At 37.1% G+C, this 19,881-nt stretch overlaps 1 protein-coding gene across 1 annotated transcript; it reads left to right on the forward strand.

The window, feature by feature from the left end:
- Positions 1 to 18,193: 18,193 nt before the first annotated feature.
- LOC132174182 (ankyrin repeat-containing protein BDA1-like) lies at positions 18,194 to 19,554 on the forward strand. Its single transcript, XM_059585874.2, has 3 exons — positions 18,194 to 18,826; positions 19,055 to 19,357; positions 19,507 to 19,554. Exons 1-3 carry the CDS (start codon positions 18,194 to 18,196, stop codon positions 19,552 to 19,554), a joined length of 984 nt encoding a protein of 327 aa, XP_059441857.2.
- The last annotated feature ends 327 nt before the right edge of the window (positions 19,555 to 19,881 follow it).

Raw genomic sequence — 19,881 nt, forward strand, 5'->3', positions numbered from 1 at the left:
TTTACTTCCTTTTTGTGTTTTTCATGATTTTACAGGCTTTTGGAAGAAAATGAAGTAAAACTAGGAGATTTGGGTTCAAAAAGGAGAAGATGAAAATTTGGAACTCCCTGGTACTGCGATCAATCGCAAAGTACCTGCGATTGAGCGCAACATCAGAGAAGACACTGCACGAGCCAGGCCAGGAGCGATCGAGCGCAGGCCAAAAGAGGCATCGATCGCAGACGTGCGATCGAGCACACACGGGCTGCGATCGAGCGAACCCGTGTGCAGGAGGCATCCCAAGTGGCGGCTACAATGTCCCTATTTCCATATTAGGGTTTTTCCAACTCCAAATTGTAATAGGATTGAAACCCTACGAAATCCCTAGGGTTTACTACTTTTCCAAGGACTTCTAAAGCCTATAAATAGACTCTTAAGCCTTTAGAATAGGTAGGCTTGGAGGAAGAGAAGGATAGGAACTCTCAAGTTCAAGTCTCGGGTTTATTCTTTTCCTTGCTTTTATTTTATGAAGATCTTTAACATAAATTCTATGTGTAGCTAATTTACTTAGTAGGGCTAGATTGAAGCCCTAGTTATGTTTAGTTAATATTTCAATATTGGCGCCTTTGCGATGGTTATGTTATGTTATTTAACTTGGTTAATTCCTGCTTTCATGAATTCCTCATATGTGTGTGCCTTGTCAACATATGCATGTGGTATGGACTAGTTAATTAAATCAATTTGGATGATCGAGTCCTGGGTTTAATGTAAGTAACAAAAGAAATCCACACCGGGTTCTTAGGTTATTCAACATAGGAAACCGGGAGTAGACACCCATGACCTAGGCCTCATGTGTTTGTTGATTTCCACAGATTCATGCTTTCTTAAAGAACAACTTAGTAGACACCCATGCTAGATCCTTTAAAAAAGAAAAGAATTAGAGTAGACACCCATGCCTAATTCGGTGCTTAGGAAAATCAATAGCCTAAGGAGTAGACACCCATACCTTTAGGTTGGCAAGCATTAAATGTGCATAACATAATCAAAGCGTTGACATATTGTTATATTAGCTCGATATAATTAGTGGTAGATATCAAAGCCCTACCCTTTTATTATCATCATTTTTATAATCAATCTCTGTTTTTACGTAAGGAATTTATTTTTAAACATAAATTCAGCAATCCTTGTGGGAATGATCCTGTACTTGCACCCTATACTACCATGTTGACCTTGTGCACTTGCAGGTAAAACATACAATTATTTACCTATTAATTTAGGTATATTTTTGCACAACATTCTTGCTCCCCTACAAATCCGACTAAGGGAGAACCAAATGGTTTGATCCTACTACGATCAATCCCCATCTGTTTGAAAACTAGCTAGTAGAGAATGTCAGCCGAACTCCCATTGTCCACGAAGATACGATGGAGCACATGGTTGGCCACTATCACCGTTACCACCAATGCATCGTCATGGGGCATCATTACTCCCTTCGCATCTTCTTCAGAGAACGATAAGACTATAGGCTCTCACTTTAAGGCCTTGACAGACCTTTTCAAGAAAGAGAACCTCTCCGGTTTGCACCCTTCTGGCATGGGATTTTCTGTCTGAGTTAAACTCTCTTCCACTAGCTATACCTCCTAAAATGGTTAGGATTTCTCCTACTACATCATGATTTCGAGGTGGGGGATGCGCCTCCGGATGGTTCCTCAGGTCATCCTGCCGATTATGCACTTGTTCAACATATTGATCATCTCTCGGGCCATTGTCATGTCTTTACCTTTGCTTTCGACCTCCGACAGCTTCTAGGTTTCCTTCGAGCAATAGGGGCTGCTGACGATCCCTTCCTCTGGCCCTCTCAACTGTAAGGAACCTCACCAGTTTACCATTTCTAATGAAGGATTCTATTTCATGACAAAGAGATACACACTCCTCGATCAAGTGGCAGATTCATTATGATAGTGGCAAAACTTGGTGTGGTCTCATTTTGATGCGAGACCCTTCAGTCTTGTTGGCCATCTGAAGTTAGGGTCTCTCTAGATCTCCATCAACACCTCAGTCATACTGGTGTTCAATGGAGTGAACTTGCTAAATTCTCTTAGAGACTCGTTCTTTGGTTTGAGGGCTCTCTTATCCTGCTGCTTTTGGTTTCTTGCCTGCTTTTTCCCGGAGCTCATTGGTGTTGCCTTCTCACTACTCTTCTCTTGCCGAGTTGCCTTCTCTTGGGACTTCATCAGGGCAGCAACAGTTTACTCTTGATTGATGTATTCTTCCACCTTGTTTAGAAAATGACAAATAGTCACCATTGTAGATTTCTACGCTAACTCGGCCATCAATGGCCCTTCGGCTCTCACCCCATGCATAGGAGCGTCGAGTACCGTTTACTCACTCGGACTCTTTACTGTCAACTTTTTCTTATTAAATTTGAGCATGAAGTCTTTTAGGGACCCATCCTTCCCTTGAACCAAAGAAAGCAGGTAAGCTGAGCTCTTCTTCCTTTTCTGAGTAGCCAAAAATTGGCTTAGAAAGAGACATCCCATGGAATTGAAGTTATCCACCGACTTAGTAGGGAGTCTTAAGAACCACTCCTTGGCTACTCCTGCTAAAGTTAACGGAAATGCCCTACATGAGATCTCATCTAGAGTACTGTGGAGGATAAAGTGTGCTCTAAGGCTTTCCATATGCTCCATAGGGTCCCCATTGCCGTCAAATTTGTCTACATGAGGCATTTTTAATTTGTCGGGCAAGGGAAAGTTCATCACCCAATCCGTGAAGGGTAGGTTGGTGTTCTCCATGAGTTCTTCCGCCATCAACCCATTCTCCCCATTGGCCATTTTGTCAACCATTTCAGCATACTTCCTCTTCAGGTCTCCTAGCTCAGCACTTGCATCAATTTCATTATGGAGAGTATGGGATCTCTTGCGATGGGATCGGTCGCGATGAGCCCTTCTGCGGTGTCTTTCACGATGAGACCTCTCATGGCGAGGTCTCTCGGGATGAGAACTCTCAACATGGGACCTCTCCTGGTGATCCTCGTTCTGAGCACGGGATTTCTCGTGATGACCCTCGTTCTAGGCCGTAGTATGACGGCTGCCATGAACTGAGCTCGCACTACCTTCAACCTGCTTGCCTTGGCAGATGCGTTCTCGCCTTTCCCTTTAACGCCTTTCTTTATGCTCATTCTCCCGCCTTTCTTCTCGCTTACGCTCCCTTCAGCGATTGCGGCCTTCTGCAGCCGTGAGCTTGGTAGTGAGATCATTGTTCTGCTTCTTCAACGCATCCATGGAGGCAGTCATCTGCCTCATGAAATCAGTGAGGTCAAGAGGTGTTGCAGCTCGGCTTGGCTATCTGGCGAAGGATGCGATGCACGTGTAGTTACCATTTCGGATTGTTCTCAGGAACTGATGAAAATCTCAACGCTCCCACAGACGGCACCAAACTGTTGATGCACAGTTTTTTGAGGATGAAACGTGGCGCACTCTCCAGATGGTATCGCGATGTCCGAGGATGCGTCGGGCCTTCACACAAGAACAAACAATAGGATTAAAGTGCCCGGTGGTCTCTTGGCGGGGATACTCCGATGCCTAAGTCAGTGATTTAAGAGAGAGAAAAGATGTAAGCAGTAATAAAACTCAAATAGTAAGAGTTGCGATTACCTTAGCACTGATAAGTGACTTGTATTTATAGGCATAAAAGGAGTTTGTCCTCCCACACATCTCGGAGCCTTATCCCTTGATATCTGCTGCGCAGGTATTTAAGAAAGGGATGGTTTGTTAGCTGCTCTGTGATCTTAGTAACCTAAGATCACGGGATAGGTGTTACAGCTTTCGTGTGATGCTAGGTTAGGGTGTCTGAGTGGGACTTGGTCACATATGTCAGCTTAGATGGTAACAACTGATATACATCTTAATTGATATAGATAATCCAAGTGTTGGACAATATGAATATATATCTCCATGGTAGAATGACCAATTTGTCCCTCGGCCTTTTACTATTTTGGCCCATGAGTTGTGTCTCGGATTAGGAGCCCGAGACCTCCACGGGCTAAGCCGACTGAGGGCTTAGCAGGCCCGCATATCTGCGAAGTCTTGGGCTTAGGACCCGTTGGGCCTAATGAAATTGATCCATGACCCAACAGATTTAATATCTAAATTATTGGAAAAAAATTTATTTAATTTTCTAAACAAAAAAAGTAAAACTATAAATTAAGTAAATATGATATACCAAATAAAAATACGAGAAAGAGTTAATTGACATAGCACACATATGTTTTCATCTTGCATGACTACTTTAAAATTTGTTTCAAAATACACTACTTTACAATTTAGTTAGTGAAAGGAGAGGATGAAGCTATGAATTATTGGATTGTGGAAATTGATCCATCTTCGTTTGGTAGCTCTTGAACAGTAGTAATGTTGAATCTTTGGTGTGGTCCTTCACGTCCTTCAATCAATATAGCTCTTAGCCGAATAATGAATTCTTGCTCTGAAGAAAGCCTTGCAAGGCTTTATATATTAGTAATGCCTTGAGAATAAAAGTAAGATAGGTTTGATGAATCATAAAAATAAGGAGGAAGTCATGTTACAAAGGTTCCACGAGAAGTGGAAGGTATTTGTTGGTACTATAAAAAAAGTGGAAACATTGATAACCTATATTCAAAATATTGAGTAACATTGATAACCTATATCCTACTACAAGAATTTTAATTTTAATTTTTGGTGGGTTTTGTTTGATTTTTTGTTCTATGTGGTTGTAGGAATTGTATTGTACTATTTGTTTTTTTATGTGTGACTGTTTGGTAAGATTGGATTGATAAGTAAATAGCCTATTATATTTGTCTCTTTATCTTAAGAAAATATTATTATTTGTCTCTTTCTCTTAAAAATGAAGAGAATGTTAACTTGCTCTGTGAATAAATTAACATGCAATTATAATTTTAAGATTGTTTAAAAAATGGGGTAACTTCACTGAAGACCCCTGAACTTCCACTCGATTTGACAAACTCCCCTTAAACTTCAAAATCTCTCAATTTAGTCTCATGAACTTTCAATTGCTCTCAATTTGGACCACTACGTCAGATTTTAAACGTTGCATGATGTTTATACCCTTGACTTTTGTATAAAATTTCAACTTCCAAAACGTTTTTTTATTTAAAAAAAAAAATGAAAATCAGGGATATTTTGTTCTTTTCTGTATTTTTAACGGCTAAAATTGACGGAGAGGTCCACATTGAGAGCAATTGAAAGTTTGGTGGACTAAATTGAGAGATTTTGAAGTTTAAGGGGGGCTTGTCAAATCAGGTGAAAGTTCAAGGATTTTCAGTGAAGTTACCCCTTAAAAAATTAAATCACACAGACCCAAAATACACTATATAGAAACATAAGACAACACAAAATGAATATATTTAAGAGATAAAGCTTCAACAAAAGTAGACTCCTAAGACAACACGAAAGGAAGGAATTTATTTAAGTGATAAAGCTTCAACAAAGTAGACTTACTGAAGGTAGAGGAGAAGTTTCTTTTCGTTAAACTACTCTGACATAGATTCTCGTGGTTGGCTTTCTGTGTAAATTAATTTGCTGTTAGAATTTCAAAGATTGGTAAAAAAAATTAAATCATACCGAATCAAAATACACTATATAAAAACACAAGACAGCACAAAAAGGAATTTATTTAAGAGATAAGGATTCGTGTAGAGGATAAATTGTTTTTCGTTGTTTGTTTAATAGAAGTTCACTTTTGTGAAATAACTTCTTCACATGCATGCTAGCTTGGAAAACAATTTGAAATGCTCCCACTCACATGCTAGCTTGGAACTTGGAATACTTTAATATCCTTTGCCGTGATGGTGTGTGTTGGGAATAAATTCATACTACAAGCCCATCAAATTCTGGGCCCAATGGCCAAGCATAGGCCCACGAAGATATTAATTAATAAGTAATGGCTATTAATTAAATAGACATATATATTCCAATTAGGATAATATTATAATAAAGACGTCATACTTATCTACATGATATCTGTTGAATGTTTATCTCTACATGATAGCTGTTGAGTTCTATTTCAACTCTGGACTCTCAAACCAATTCAAATAAGAAGATCTAGTTCAAGTCTAATTCAACTTCCCAAGCCTATAAATAGGCCCATAAGGTACTAAAACAATCGGAAATATTTCTCTTAGAAACTTTCTGACTTTGGTATCGGAGTGTCCCCAGTTCCCCGGGGACCCCTTTGACAATATTACTTTTTTGTACGTATTGAAGACTTCGAAGAAAGCGCATCCACCGTGTTGAAAACTGTTCTAACAGTTTGGCACCGTCTGTGGAAAAGATTATCTTGTTTTTCTTAAAAAAAAAATTCATCACGGTGCAAGCACGCATTCCGGCAACAACCAACCGGAAGAATTCGCTGATTTACTTTGTCCATAGCAGATCTGCACAGTGCGATGTTATATATATATATATAATGGCCAACCATTCGACTCACTGACTCGTGCGCAGCATCACATCCGTGACCCGCAGGTAACCCAACCTCCAGACCCGTAGCACTAGCGTTCGCCACAGATCCAACCTCCGCCGGAGAGCCAAGCACCCAAGCTGGAGTTGCCGTCATTGAACCCCAAGCCGATTCGCCAGAGACCCAACGCTGACGCAACTCACACTGCCGGAGACCCAACGCCGGCGTGACCCGCTGCTGTCGGAAACCCGCAACATCTCCGATCTCTGAAGCCTACAAAGTTGCCTATCCTTGGACAGACGAAGCCCAACAGCCACGGCCGCCTGGGACCTCTCTGCGTACACGGAGACTCGCCACTGCCTGAGACCCAGAGCTCCAGACTGCAGCAACTCCAAATGACGGCTGCCCTCACGATCAGACCACCACTGCAGGAGACCCAAAGCTCACGTCGCCGGACCAAACGCCCCCGCTGGAGGCCCAAATGTAAGACAGGGCTGCTGGAGCCCAGACCAACAGCTCCGCCAACGTCGTCGATCTGCCGCTCTTCAAGCCTAGACCCGTGACCGACGAACCTCCAAAGTCCGCCGGTCTCTACGCCTGTAACACCGCTGGTTCCACTTTGTTGCCATCGATACCACCACTGCCGAAGCGCCGGACCTGCATGTACTTAGCTACAGCTCGTAGAAGAAAAAGAAAAGGAAGAAAAGAAGAAGGTGCTGGCCGCAGGAGAGAGAAAAAGAAAAAGAAAAGGAAGAAGAAAAACGTGAAGGGCTGTACGTTGGAGGAATTTGGAGAAGAAAATTGGCGTTTGGCAACAGGTTTTTCTTATTCAGTTTATATTCCTGTTCTGGATTAGGAATAGGTTATTTTGATTTAAGTTTATATTCCTATTCTGGTGTGGGAATAGATTATCCTAATTTAAGCTTATATTCCTATTCTAGTTTAGGAATAGGCTATTCTGGTTTAAATTCCAAATTTGGTTTTTATTGGTTGTGAGAATAAGGTAATTCTTATTCCAAATTATTACATTTTGGGGATACCCTAACCTGGATAAAAAGCAAAAAGGAAGAAAAAATTCTGCCATGGTGGCCACAACACGATCAGGAAATATGGCAATCCAGCAGGGAAAGTCAAAAACAAAAATAGCCAACCATGTTGGTCCATTGGTCCAGCCTAATCCAAAACTGGTCAACCATGCCGGCCAGATTGACTCGATAGATCCAGTTATTAGCATTAACCCTGTTGATCCCATAATTTAGTAGGGACTGCTTCAACACAACATACCTCCCTGTCAACCAGAAATGGGAGATCTTGAACGCTTTGCGGCAATGGCAGAGCAGATCGAAGCCCTGACATGGCAAAATGTAGAACTTCGTCTACGGGTATCAGTGCAGTCTCATCGCGAGGAAACCCATGGTGGACGGGATGAAGAAGAGCACAACAGCCGTGTTAGCACTCATAATCAACCAAGAGGAGGACACCAAGAAGACAACTTCAAGCAGCATGGAAGCCGAAAGGAGGAAAATCAGGTGAATGATAGTAAAATCGATGGTACCTAAGATAGAGATGACGAACTTAACCGAAGGATGGCAGAGTTTGACAAGAGGTTCACCAACCTGGAGATGGAGTGGAAGAATAAAGGAAAGGACACCTTCGTGGAGAAGATGTTGCAGGGAACCGGTTCACCTTTTTCCCCATGTGTAGAGGAATACCAGTTGCTTGAAAAATTCAAGGCTCCTCCTATGATGAGTTACAAGGGGGTTGGAGATCCAGTTGAACACTTGGAAGATTTTTGGTCACATGTGCAGCTCCTTGGCATCCCAGACGAGGTCACTTGCAGGGCCTTCCCCCTCACTTTATCAAGAAGTGCCCGAAACTGGTTCAGGAAGCTGATCCCGCGACAAATTTGAAGATTTAGGTCAGGTATTCTTAACTCAATTTATGACTTCACGGATCTGGAAGAAACCGCCGTCCTATTTGCTTACTCTGAAGCAGAGTAGTGATGAAACCCTGAAGCAATTCATAACTCGATTCAACCTAGAGAAGACAAAAATTGAAGAACCCATAGATGACCTGATATACTCAGCAATTTATCATAGGCTCTTGACCAAAGAGCCGATCATGATGAGGAAGATGGCGCGAAAGCCACCGAGCAATCTACAAGAATTGAAGAGCAAGGTACAAGAGTTCATCAATGAGGCTGATGTTCTGGAGGCGATAGATAGCACGAGACATCTGGGACAAAAAGAAGATAAAAAGAAGGAGACCCAGAATGCAGTGGAGGAACATCAGCCTTCAAGGAAGAAGTTCCAGGACTATGATTTCACGCTTCTCAATGCTAAGATGTCAGAGGTGTTGATGGAGATAAAAAAGGATGCAGAGTTTGTCTGGTCACAAAAGATACCCAGCAATCCTTCGGAGAAGAACAAGGATCAGTATTGTGAATTTCATGAAGGTAGAGGTCACTACATCGAAGGATGTATAGCCCTGAGGCTATTGATAGAAAAATTTATCAAGAATGGTAAGTTGATTCAATTCTTGGGGGGTCGAAGGGATCAACCAAGGAATAACCAGGACCGCCATGCTCGGGAATACCGTCCATGGGACCCACCTGGGCCAAGATGGAGGAGGCTGGGAGTACCATCCCTGGGAAGATGAACCCCGGGAGCATGATAACAGAGGAAGAGAAAGGAGCTGGAGCCAAGAGCGCAGAGATTTGAGACACCAGGATGTGATAGGTGAGATCTAGACGATAGCTGGAGGATTCGCCGGAGGAGGAAAGACTAACTCCACAAAGAAGACCACTTCCAGGATCGGGTGTAGCAGTGACAGGAAATAGCAAGGAATGCGGAGCATTTGAAGAAGTACTATCAGTAGTACGCCCAGAGTTTGGTTTATTTATGCTTTTATGCTTTTATTATTTGATTGTCTTTCAATAATAAATTTGATTTGAATAAAGAGTAATGCTAATTTAAGCATCGGAGTGTCTTCGGTCCTGCGAGGACCCCCTTTGACAATTACTCTTTGGTAGACAAGACAAGGAGAAAACCTTGGACAAAAACAACGAGCCACCCAGAGGTGAGAGGGAAGCAAAGGTTCATTCCCAAAGACAAGGAGAAAACCTTGGACAAAAACAATGAGCTACCCCAAGGCGAACGGGGAACAAAGGTTAGTCTGTTGAAAGACTTATAAATTATTGTTTCAAGGTTATTCTACAGGTTAAAGCTTAGTTTGTCAAGCGGGATTCAAAGAAAAGAACTGGGTATATCACCCTCGAATATTTGATATAAGAACTGGGTATATCACCCCTGGATATTTGATAGAAGAACCGGGTATATCACCTCCAGATATTTCAAAGATGAATCGGGTATGTCACTCCCGAATATGTCAAAGAAAGAACCGAGTATATCACTTCTAGATATGTCAAAGAAAGAACCAGGTATGTCACCACCGGTGACAAGGAGAAAACCTTGGGCAAAAACAAGAATAGGGAGACAACCCTCTAAAACAAGGACAAGAGAAAACCTTGGGCAAAAACAAGGACAAGGAGAAAACCTTGGGCAAAAACAAGAATAGGGAGACAGCCCTCTAAAACAAGGACCATGAGACAACCTTGGGCAAAAACAATTAACGGGAGGCAATCCGGTCAAAAAACAAGAAGACTCATTCCCGACAACAAGGAGACAAGGAGAAAACCTTGAACAAAATTAAGAAATCACCCCAAGGTGAACGGGGAACAAATGTTAGTCTGTCTAAAGACTTATAAATTACTGCTTAAAGGTTATTGTGCAGGTTTGGATTATCTTTATGACTTGGAGAGGGACCTGGGCATGATCCCCAGGTATCTCGAAACTAGGATGGGTTTAACCCCCGGGCAAAGGATAGAGCTGAGGGGTGCTCCCGGGAACTCAGACGATGCCAAAAACAGAACTGAAGAGCTCCAACTGACGAGCTCAAAGCACACTCACTAGAGAGACACGAGTCTCGGAAAAGGTCAAACAACAAGCCGCCAGAGGACTTTGACTAAATTCCCATTACCCAAGTACCTTGGCTAAGGGAATTGGGGGGTAACTGTTGAGAATAAATTCATACTACAAGCCCATCAAATTCTGGGCCCAATGGCCAAGCATAGGCCCACGAAGATATTAATTAATAAGCAAGGGCTATTAATTAAATAGACAGATATATTCCAATTAGGATAATATTGGAATAAAGACGTCCTACTTATCTACATGATATCTGTTGGATGTTTATCTCTATATGATAGCTGTTGAGTTCTATCTCAACTCTGGACTCTCAAACCAATTCAAATAAGAAGATCCAGTTCAAGTCTACTTCAGCTCCCCAATCTTATAAATACACCCCTACATAAAGTACTAAAGCATCCGAAAATATCCTCACACATTATTGAGCATATGGAATTATTTTGCTATTTCTCTTAGAAACTTTCTGACTTTGGCATCGGAGTGTACCCGGTTCCCCGGGGACCCCCTTGACAATATTACTTTTTTGTAGTGATTTGGAGTGCACGACGACGTATTGAAGACCTCGAAGAAAGCACATCCTCTGTGTTGAAAACTGTTCTAACAGTGTGCAAACATTTGTAAGAAGTCTTCTTTCTTGCTCCTTTGTACTAAATGAAACGTGAGTGTGTTGTGAGTGAGACAAAAAGAAAGGAAGGGAATAAAAAAGAAAAAAGTGAGTGATTGGAGGGAAAAGAAGGAAAATAAATAAATAAATAGAGCTGAACAATATGTTGGAGTCATACGCAAACAACCTACAAGTAAGATTGGTAGACATAGAGAAGACTACTAAAAGTCTTCAGGAACAAACTAAGAGCCTTCAGATTGACCTCCAAAACTATCGTGCACTTCTAATTCTAATCCTGAATAAGGTATTTCAATAAAGCATTAATTTTATTTAATAAAATTTAGACATCTAATCTAATATCTAATCTAACATATATATATATATATATATATATAATAGGAGAGTTTTAGACCGGAAAGTCTAAGAGTTTGACACATGGCATTCTATTTATCTGACAAATCATTATATTAAATGAAACTATGGGTTTGAATTTTTTTAAGTTTTAAGTAGAATAGGCTAATATCATGACATGTGTCATTCCATTTAAAATCAAAATACACAAGTTTTTTTCAAACTACCCTCTTTCTCAATCTCAACTGCCATATCTAATCTAATCTAATATATATATCTAATCTAATCTAATCTAATCTAATCTAATCATCATCATCATATATATAAAAACCGAGTTTTGATGTAGAGAGGCTAATATTGTGACATGTGGCGTCTTTTTATGAAGACAACTGTTCATGTTAAAGTGTAAAACAAACGTTTAGGTTTTTTTGTTTTTTTTTGGTTTAAACCAAAACAAGGCTTTGGTGAAACGTTGTACCTTCAGTTATTTTGAAAAAATAACTTATCCAATAAACAGTAAATCAAACCTCTTTCAATACAATGTATCTAAATCAAACGTCTTTTCCATACCTCTCTCCTCACTTTGCTTCTCTCCTAAATGTCTATGGCATGCGGTTATTCCAATATAGAGCATCTCAAGGGGACAACTATGGAGAAGAAGATGGCTTCGGGATGTTCTACATGGACATCCCTTTCTCTGCATTCTCACCGTTGGCTGGCCACCACGAGCCACCAGCAAATGTACTCAACTTGATCGCCATGGTCGTTTGAACAACTTTCTCTATTGGTTTGGATCCTCCACAAACCAAAAGTTTCAGCATACTTAGCAGACTGCACTGTTTCATTGAAGTGTTTTGCGTAGGATTCAAGGTAGTTGATAACCTGATATTTGTGGGATATTCCAAAAACTCCTGCGGGAATGGAAAGTTGGGTAGTTGGCAAAATTGTTTGGGGAGATGAAGCTAGCTTGAGGGGATCGTGCATTTGGTTTTGCCACAGAGAGGCAAAGCAAAAGCAATCAGAAATTAAGAGAGAAAGAAAAAGAAGCATCACGGTTTGGCTATCATCTAATCGAGTTTTGAAGGTTCCCATTTTTTTCACTTAAATAAATTTGGATTTTTATTATTTTAAAATTCTTTGTGATGTATATTTCGGTAGTTGTTGGTGTCAATTTGATTAGGAAATTACTCTTTTCAAATTCGTCAGTTTTGGACTTGGTTTAAAACACCATGTTTCACACTTTTACTCAAACACCACTTCCCCTCTTTTTCACGAATAGAAATTTGGATTTTTTTTTTTAAAAAAAAATTAAAATTTTTTTTATTCTATTCTTCATTTGTGATGTATATTTCGGTAGTTGTTGGTGCTAATTTGATTAAGAAAATTACTCTTTTCAAAGTCGTTTTGGACTTGGTTTAAAACACTATGCTTCACACTTTCACTCAAACACCACTTCCCCTCTTTTTCACGCATAGAAATTTGGATTTTTTTTTTTTTTTTTTTTTTTTTTTTTTCTATTCAAAGCGGGAAAGGTGGATCTGGATTTGGTTTAAAACACCATGTTTCACACTTTTATTCCCTCTCATTAAACGTAAGTTTTAAACTAAATGTCAGATTTTCATTTCGAATGTAAGTTTTGTGTTGAACTCTCTTCGACGAATTTTCAGTTTCTTTCCCTGATCAATAGAGATTCATGAGGATGTATTTTGTTTGTTAAATGTAGGTTACTTTACATTCACAGGCCGTGTTAAAAGAGAATGATAAATAAACCATTTGTTTCTTTATTTTTTGTTGTTATGTGTTACTTTTTCTCTTTATTTTTTGTACTAACTTTTATATTATTTTTTAACTTCTGTTCTAAAAGTAGTTTCATTTATTATTATATATTGAGATTTGAGAAGATGTCTTAAAAAAAAAAAAAAATCTGTATTTGGCAAGACTTTTTTGTATACATGTGAATTTAATTGAAACCAAGAAAGTACATAGAAAAGAAATTAATTTATTTTCTGTTATATTACTATTTTTCATTTTTCTGCAACAAATACAAAAAGACAGATAATTTTGATTAAGTTTTGAAAATTGTATTTGCAGATCGTGTTGCAAGAGAATGGTAAATAATGTAGTAGAAAACAATAAATAATCTATTTGTTTATTTTTATTATCTGTGGCTCTACGCTCTGAATTCCATTTTTTGTCCTTATTGGTTGATTGAATTTTTATATTATTTTTCACTTTTTGTCTAAAATTAGTTTCTTTTATAATTAAATTGATCACTTATTTCACTAATTGGTTTATGTTTAAGATGACCTAGATAAGTATTAGAATATCATCTTTAAGAATCATGTGTTATCTAGCCTACCGAATTTAATTTTGATTTATCCATTACAACTGCTCTAACAACCGATCGAGAATATATATAAAATTCTAATCCATATTGCAACGCATTCCATGCATGTGAATGCAACTTTTTTTATTTTTATTTTTTTAACTTGTTTTTATTTATAATTTTTAGATTTTGTTCATCCATTTTAATGAAGATTTTGTTTATTTTATATTTATTAAAAAAATTGTTTATTTTTCTTTGTATTTATTTCGAATGTTCAAAATTATATGAGTTTTATTTGTATTGAAATATAATAGGTCTATATTTTAATTCATTTGAATTTTTTTTTTTTTTTTTTTTGTGTGACTTACTCGGATTTTCATGCATTTTTAGAATTTTTTTTTTCTTCTCTTCTTAAGAGCAAAAGAAGGAAAAAAAAAATTAATTTGATTTTTGTACATAAAAGGAGCATAAACTCTTTCAAAATACTAAATGTATAATGAAGCATTGAACATGATGTGAGATGATTTATTTGAATGCCTTAAATGTTGAGTGAAATTATTTGTTTTTGTTTATTTTGCTCTGATTTTTTTTTTTTTTTTTTTTTCTAAATGTTCAGAATTTATGAATTTTATTTGTATTAAGATATAATAGGTATCACACCATGTGTTCTCGATCTCTTTCCCTGATCGATAGATATCAAGGATCGATTTTAATTGTTGTTAATTTGCAATTAGTTTATTTGATGAAAGATGTGTTTTTCATTAAAAGAAAAATGTTTGGGTTATGAAATTTGCATTTGAAGGGGTGTGTTCAGAGAGAATGATAAATGATGTAGCAAAGAAGTAAATAGTCTATTTATTTTAATTTTATTTTTTGTGGTTATGTTCTTTTGATTCCATTTTTTTGTCTCTATTTTTTGTTTTAATTTTTATAATATTTTTTACTGTAAAAGTAGTTTTTTTAACGTTATATATACGAACGATTGTCGAAAGAAAAAATATCTAATTGATATGGCTGCTTTCTATACCTATGAATTTCATTTGAATTGAGAAAAGTATATGGAAAAAAACTTTATAATGCGAAAGTATGGTTGGAAGAAAAAAAGCTCTATTTGATTGGACTTCATCCTGTACCTTATGAATTTCATTGCTTATGTTTTTATTTATGTTTTTGAGTAAAGAAGAAAGATAAATGATATAATTCATTTATTTTTTAACCATGATTTAATGAAAATGTTTTATTTTGGGTAGCCAATTAATTAATTGAATGAGGAGAAGGAAATTAGTCAGTGTAATTTCTCAAACTTCTCTATTTGAAAGTATTTTAAATACTTCTCTTTCAATGCTTTTCTTTTCTTTTCTTTTCTTTTTTTTTTTTTTTTTTTTTTTTCATTTATACATCCACTAATTATTATTATTCTTTTCTGTCCTATCATTTTTTAAAACAATCCGTGCATTGCACGGGGTACAAGCCCGTTATCTATAATAGTACTCAAACTACAATTTTCTCGTGCGCAGAAATCATTTTTTTTTGGAGTGGCTCACTGAAGACATCCACTCTTTATTATTACTATTTCTTTTGCTGTATTATATATTTTTTTATTATTACTGTTGGACATCTTTCTGTAAATGATATAAGGAGCTTGTGTAATTATTCTGTGATCATTATAATCGTATTTGGCGGAGTTAAGAATTTGATGATTAATATGATGATTAGATGCATTAATGGAAGGTTTTTATCTTTTATTTTTTTATTTTTATTTTTAATAAAATATACCCCCTCACATTTTAGACGCCTAACTATTCTTTTCCGTTTTCTCATTTTTTTCGACTTTTCCCTTGGTCTTATGACTCATATCCGTATGCCGACACAACTTACTTTAAGAAAGAAAGTGAGTGATTTTGGAGGGAAAAGAAGGAGAAAAAAAAGAAAGAAAGGAAAAGAAAAGGAAGGACCGAAGGAGGGGGTGTGTACTGTGTGTGGGGAAAAAGAAAACGAAGTGGGAGGGTTGTGTGTGAAATTCACGCATGGTTTTTTTCTTTTATTTTTTATTTCATAGTGTTGTCATTTTTTAATCAAAGTTCACATGGGTGCCTTCTTTTATTTAAGTGAAGTATGCACCAAAAGTCAAGTGGGAAGGAACCAAAAGGGTAGAACAGAGAGGAGAAAAAAAAAAGCAAAATGAGAAAGCGGTGGGAAATTTTAGATGCAGCGTGATCACGACACTTATATTAAATACGTTAAAGATGATGTATGATTGAGTGTGTGAATAATGAAGGTCGAAGGAAGGATGAGATTATTATTACTTTTACGATAGTGGGGAAATCATTAAGCATCTTTAATTTCTTATTAAATAAACACACCACTCTTTTAATGACTATATTTTTTATTTGTTACGCAGCACATAATTTTAATAAAATTTAATAATGATCATTTTAAATTGAATGGTAACACATATATTTCGAATGGGATCTAAATAAATTCTTAGGGGAATTCTAGTTTCTAAAATTTTAGACTAGGCCATCATTTTTCATCTAAGGATTAGTGTTCTGCCACGTGTCCCACTACTAATAAAATAATAAAATTCTCACTACTAATAAAATAATAAAATAATGAATATTTATTATTTTATTAGTAGTGAGACACGTGGCAGAACAATGACCTTTGATGAAAAATGAACAGCCTGAATTTGAAATTTCAAAAACTGAAGTTTTTTAAGAATTTCAGTAGATCCTGATCCTTTAAAATAACTCTAAGAGGACTCTAATCCTCCTTATATCATTCATCGCCTAACTTTCATTTTTCTCAAGTTTTCTTCCTCAATATTCTACGTAACATGTTCCCCTCTTCTCATTATTTTATTTTTCTGTGGTTGCCGGCACTTCCTCAATCACTCACCCCCTAGTCAACGTATTTCACCACTTTCTTTCCTTTTCCTTATTTTTCTTCCTCCACTCCCACGCGGTCCCCCACGCGGCACTATACCAATTTCGTGGTTATACTTTTATGTCAATACTGCAATCTCAATAAAAATCTCTCTACTATATTATTTCAACTCAATATTATTTCAACTCAATCAACATACATCTTATTAATGTAAGATCCTCATCCATTATTGATATATGTGTAAGTTCCCAAGCAAGGAATTCCATAACATTCATGATAAGTGTTCTCTCTTTTAGGTCTTGCAAGGTCAAGAAACAGAGAAAGAGAAACAGTCCTCTTTTGCTCCAAATATTAGGGCTTAATAAGCATTTCCAGACATAATATGTATAAGACTTTTTCGGAGGCTTTGGAGACATACACATCAGGTACTCTATATCTTCTGTCATGTAATGTCACTAAGAAAAGACAGACATTTAATTTAGTATGAGAAGCATGATAACGATAATCTTGATCATAATCAAGGATATTTACATTATGAATTTAAGCTTTTAAGACAAATGATGATTTAACATTTCTAATACTGAAAATTGAGTCAGCATTTTGGGGTACATCTATCTTGTTGCTTGAAAGGATGATACTAAGGATTTAATTTCAGGAAAATGCTCCAAATGATTTCACTTGAGCACATGATAGTGATATTTATGTTATCTCTTTCATTCTTTTTTTTTTTGTTTTTTTTTTTCTTGCTTTAATTTGTAACATTATCTTATTCTTGTCTATTTGTAAACTATTTTAAATAGATGGGATCGGTAATAGTACATCACTATATCATACAGGTCGTGAGATGGTTATTGGATGATAGAATTGATACAAACGCTACAAATTTAGCGGGTTTTACAACTTTGGACATCTTAGAAGGGCAAACGCAAATCGACAACAATGAGATCAGGGATATGTTAGCTTCCTCTCTTCCAAGGGTTAGATCTCATGAAGTTTACCTCATATCTCTTGTCTTGTTTTGTATCAAGTTAGAGATATTTGTGCTTCATCAAAGAATGAATATGATAAATGTGTTGTTAGAGATATTTACCATTTAAAAAAAAAATACCATTTTTATGAAAAAAAAATACAATTTTTTTTTTAAAAAAAAAATACTAAATTAAAAAATGATCACATAGGATGTTATTGCTTCAGAAATTTTTTATATTTTATATTTTATTTTTAAAAAAGAAAAAAGTTTGGCCAAAGTTGTGAAAAAAATTATGCATTTATCATTTCTCATATAAAAAATACTTTGTTAGAGGATCCGAAATCTCCTTCAGTTAGAAAGAAAAAAAGATTTCTTTCTTTTTCATCCATCTCATTCAGACTTTATAGATTATACAATAATAAATTAGCGAATTAGTTATTGCTGACAAAGACACTTAAAACCAAACAAAAGCCAATAAGATTCCAAGATGTCAAAAAAAAAAAATCAAAGTACAACTGACACAACTTGACAAAGCCCAGGTTCGCGGAATAGAAGCACAGTCCTTTACAATTCATAATCTTCTCATTTAAAGCCATTTTCTTAATTTTGTCCGACAGACTTTCACCTCTTCTAGAATGGATCAGAGTTTGAGGGATGTTGCTCAACAGGGAAACATTGATGCCCTGTACGCATTGATACGGATGGATGTAAAAGTTTTGGATAGGATCGACGAGTTACCGTTTGTTGAGACTCCTTTACACGTAGCTGCATTTGCGGGGCACACTCGATTTGCCTCGGAGATCATGAGGTTAAAGCAGTCATTTTCTAAGAAGCCTAATGAAGATGGCTTTACCCCTGTGCACCTTGCTTTGCAAAATAACCAAACCGAAGTGGTGCGCCAGCTACTTGATGTTGATGAAGATCTTGTTCGTGTTCAAGGAAAGGAGGGTGTGACTCCTCTGCATTATGTAGCTCAAACAGGAAACCTTGTTCTTTTGGCTGAATTTTTAAATGTTTGCCCCAAGTCTATCAAAAATGTTACAATTCGAGGAGATACTGCTTTTCATATTGCCCTGAAAAACAATCAGATAGATGCTTTTAACATCCTTATGAACTGGTATAAGAGGACCAGGTTTAATGATAAGTTGGCCTTACATAACAAACAAGACAAAGATGCCTTACTGTCGGGGGTAGGGGACCTGCTGAATTCGAAGGATGAGGAAGGCAACACTTTGTTGCACGTTGCAGTATCTCAAAATCAACCCCAGGCAAGTTCTCTCCACTCATAGTTTCTATATATTAAGAAATATTGAGTCGGCATTTTAGTGCTCTATTTTGTTGCTCGAATGAATGATATTAAGGATTCAATTTTAGAAACATGCTAAAAATTGACTTCAAATGATTTTTTTTTTTCTTTAATTTGTAACATTACCTTATTGTACGTTTTCCATTTTAAAGTGACAAGATTACTAATTGTGCATGACTGCGTCATACAGGTCGTGCAGCGATTATTGAATAGTGATGGAGTTACAATAAACTCTAAGAATTTAGAGGGCTGTACCATCTGGCAAGGGCAAAGGCCAATCAGCCGTGAGATGGGGCATATGCTACATGAAGCCAGAGAAGTTTTACGTATTTCTCCTAGTCGTAGAGCTATTACTCATGAAGTTTACCTCAGATATAACTTTGATCGTGATTTCCAGTCGTTTATGCTTCGTCTACAAATGCGTATACCAAATGAGTTGCGTAGTATCCTGTTGGTAGTTGCGGTGCTTTATTTAACAATCAACTTCCAATTGGTACTCACCCCCCCGGGAGGACTTTGGCAAGATAACTGCGATCCTCAACACAATCCGGTCAATAATTGCACAGTCCCACACCAGGCAGGGAAGGTAATCATGGATGACCACTATTTCCATCTACTTTATAATATTTTTAATTTTATCAGCTTTTGTGTAACAATGGGCCTATTAATCGTACTCCTCCCATGGAGTAGTCCTCTTAGTTTAGTTTTCCTACTACCCATGTTTCTCCTCTCTTTTTGCTATGCGATTGCACTTGATATCGTGACTCCATCTTGATTTAGTAAACTAGATCGTTGTTGGTGGTGAAGTTTGTTTGTCCTGCTTTCGTTGTTTCTAAGTGGCACTTTTTTCGAGAGCTACCAATAACTTGTAGAAGATTCTCTTCTGGCCCAAACTTTACGTTGAACCGGTGATGTTAGACTACACAGAAGTAAGGTGCAAGCGAAGCAGTTGGTTAGTCGGCTGGTAAAAGAAGATTTCATGGAAAAGATCAAAATTATTTCCTATGCATGCTTTCA

This window comes from Corylus avellana, chromosome 3, assembly GCF_965113065.1.
Source record: "Corylus avellana chromosome 3, dhCorAvel1.hap1.2, whole genome shotgun sequence".
Lineage (NCBI taxonomy): Eukaryota > Viridiplantae > Streptophyta > Magnoliopsida > Fagales > Betulaceae > Corylus > Corylus avellana.

Coding starts and splice junctions, on each gene's coding strand:
- LOC132174182 (XM_059585874.2), top strand. CDS start 18,194: ATGGATCAGAGTTTGAGGGATGTTGCTCAACAGGGAAACATTGATGCC. Junction 18,827..19,054: donor TATCTCAAAATCAACCCCAG/GCAAGTTCTCTC, acceptor TGCGTCATACAG/GTCGTGCAGCGATTATTGAA. Junction 19,358..19,506: donor TAACAATCAACTTCCAATTG/GTACTCACCCCC, acceptor TAATTTTATCAG/CTTTTGTGTAACAATGGGCC.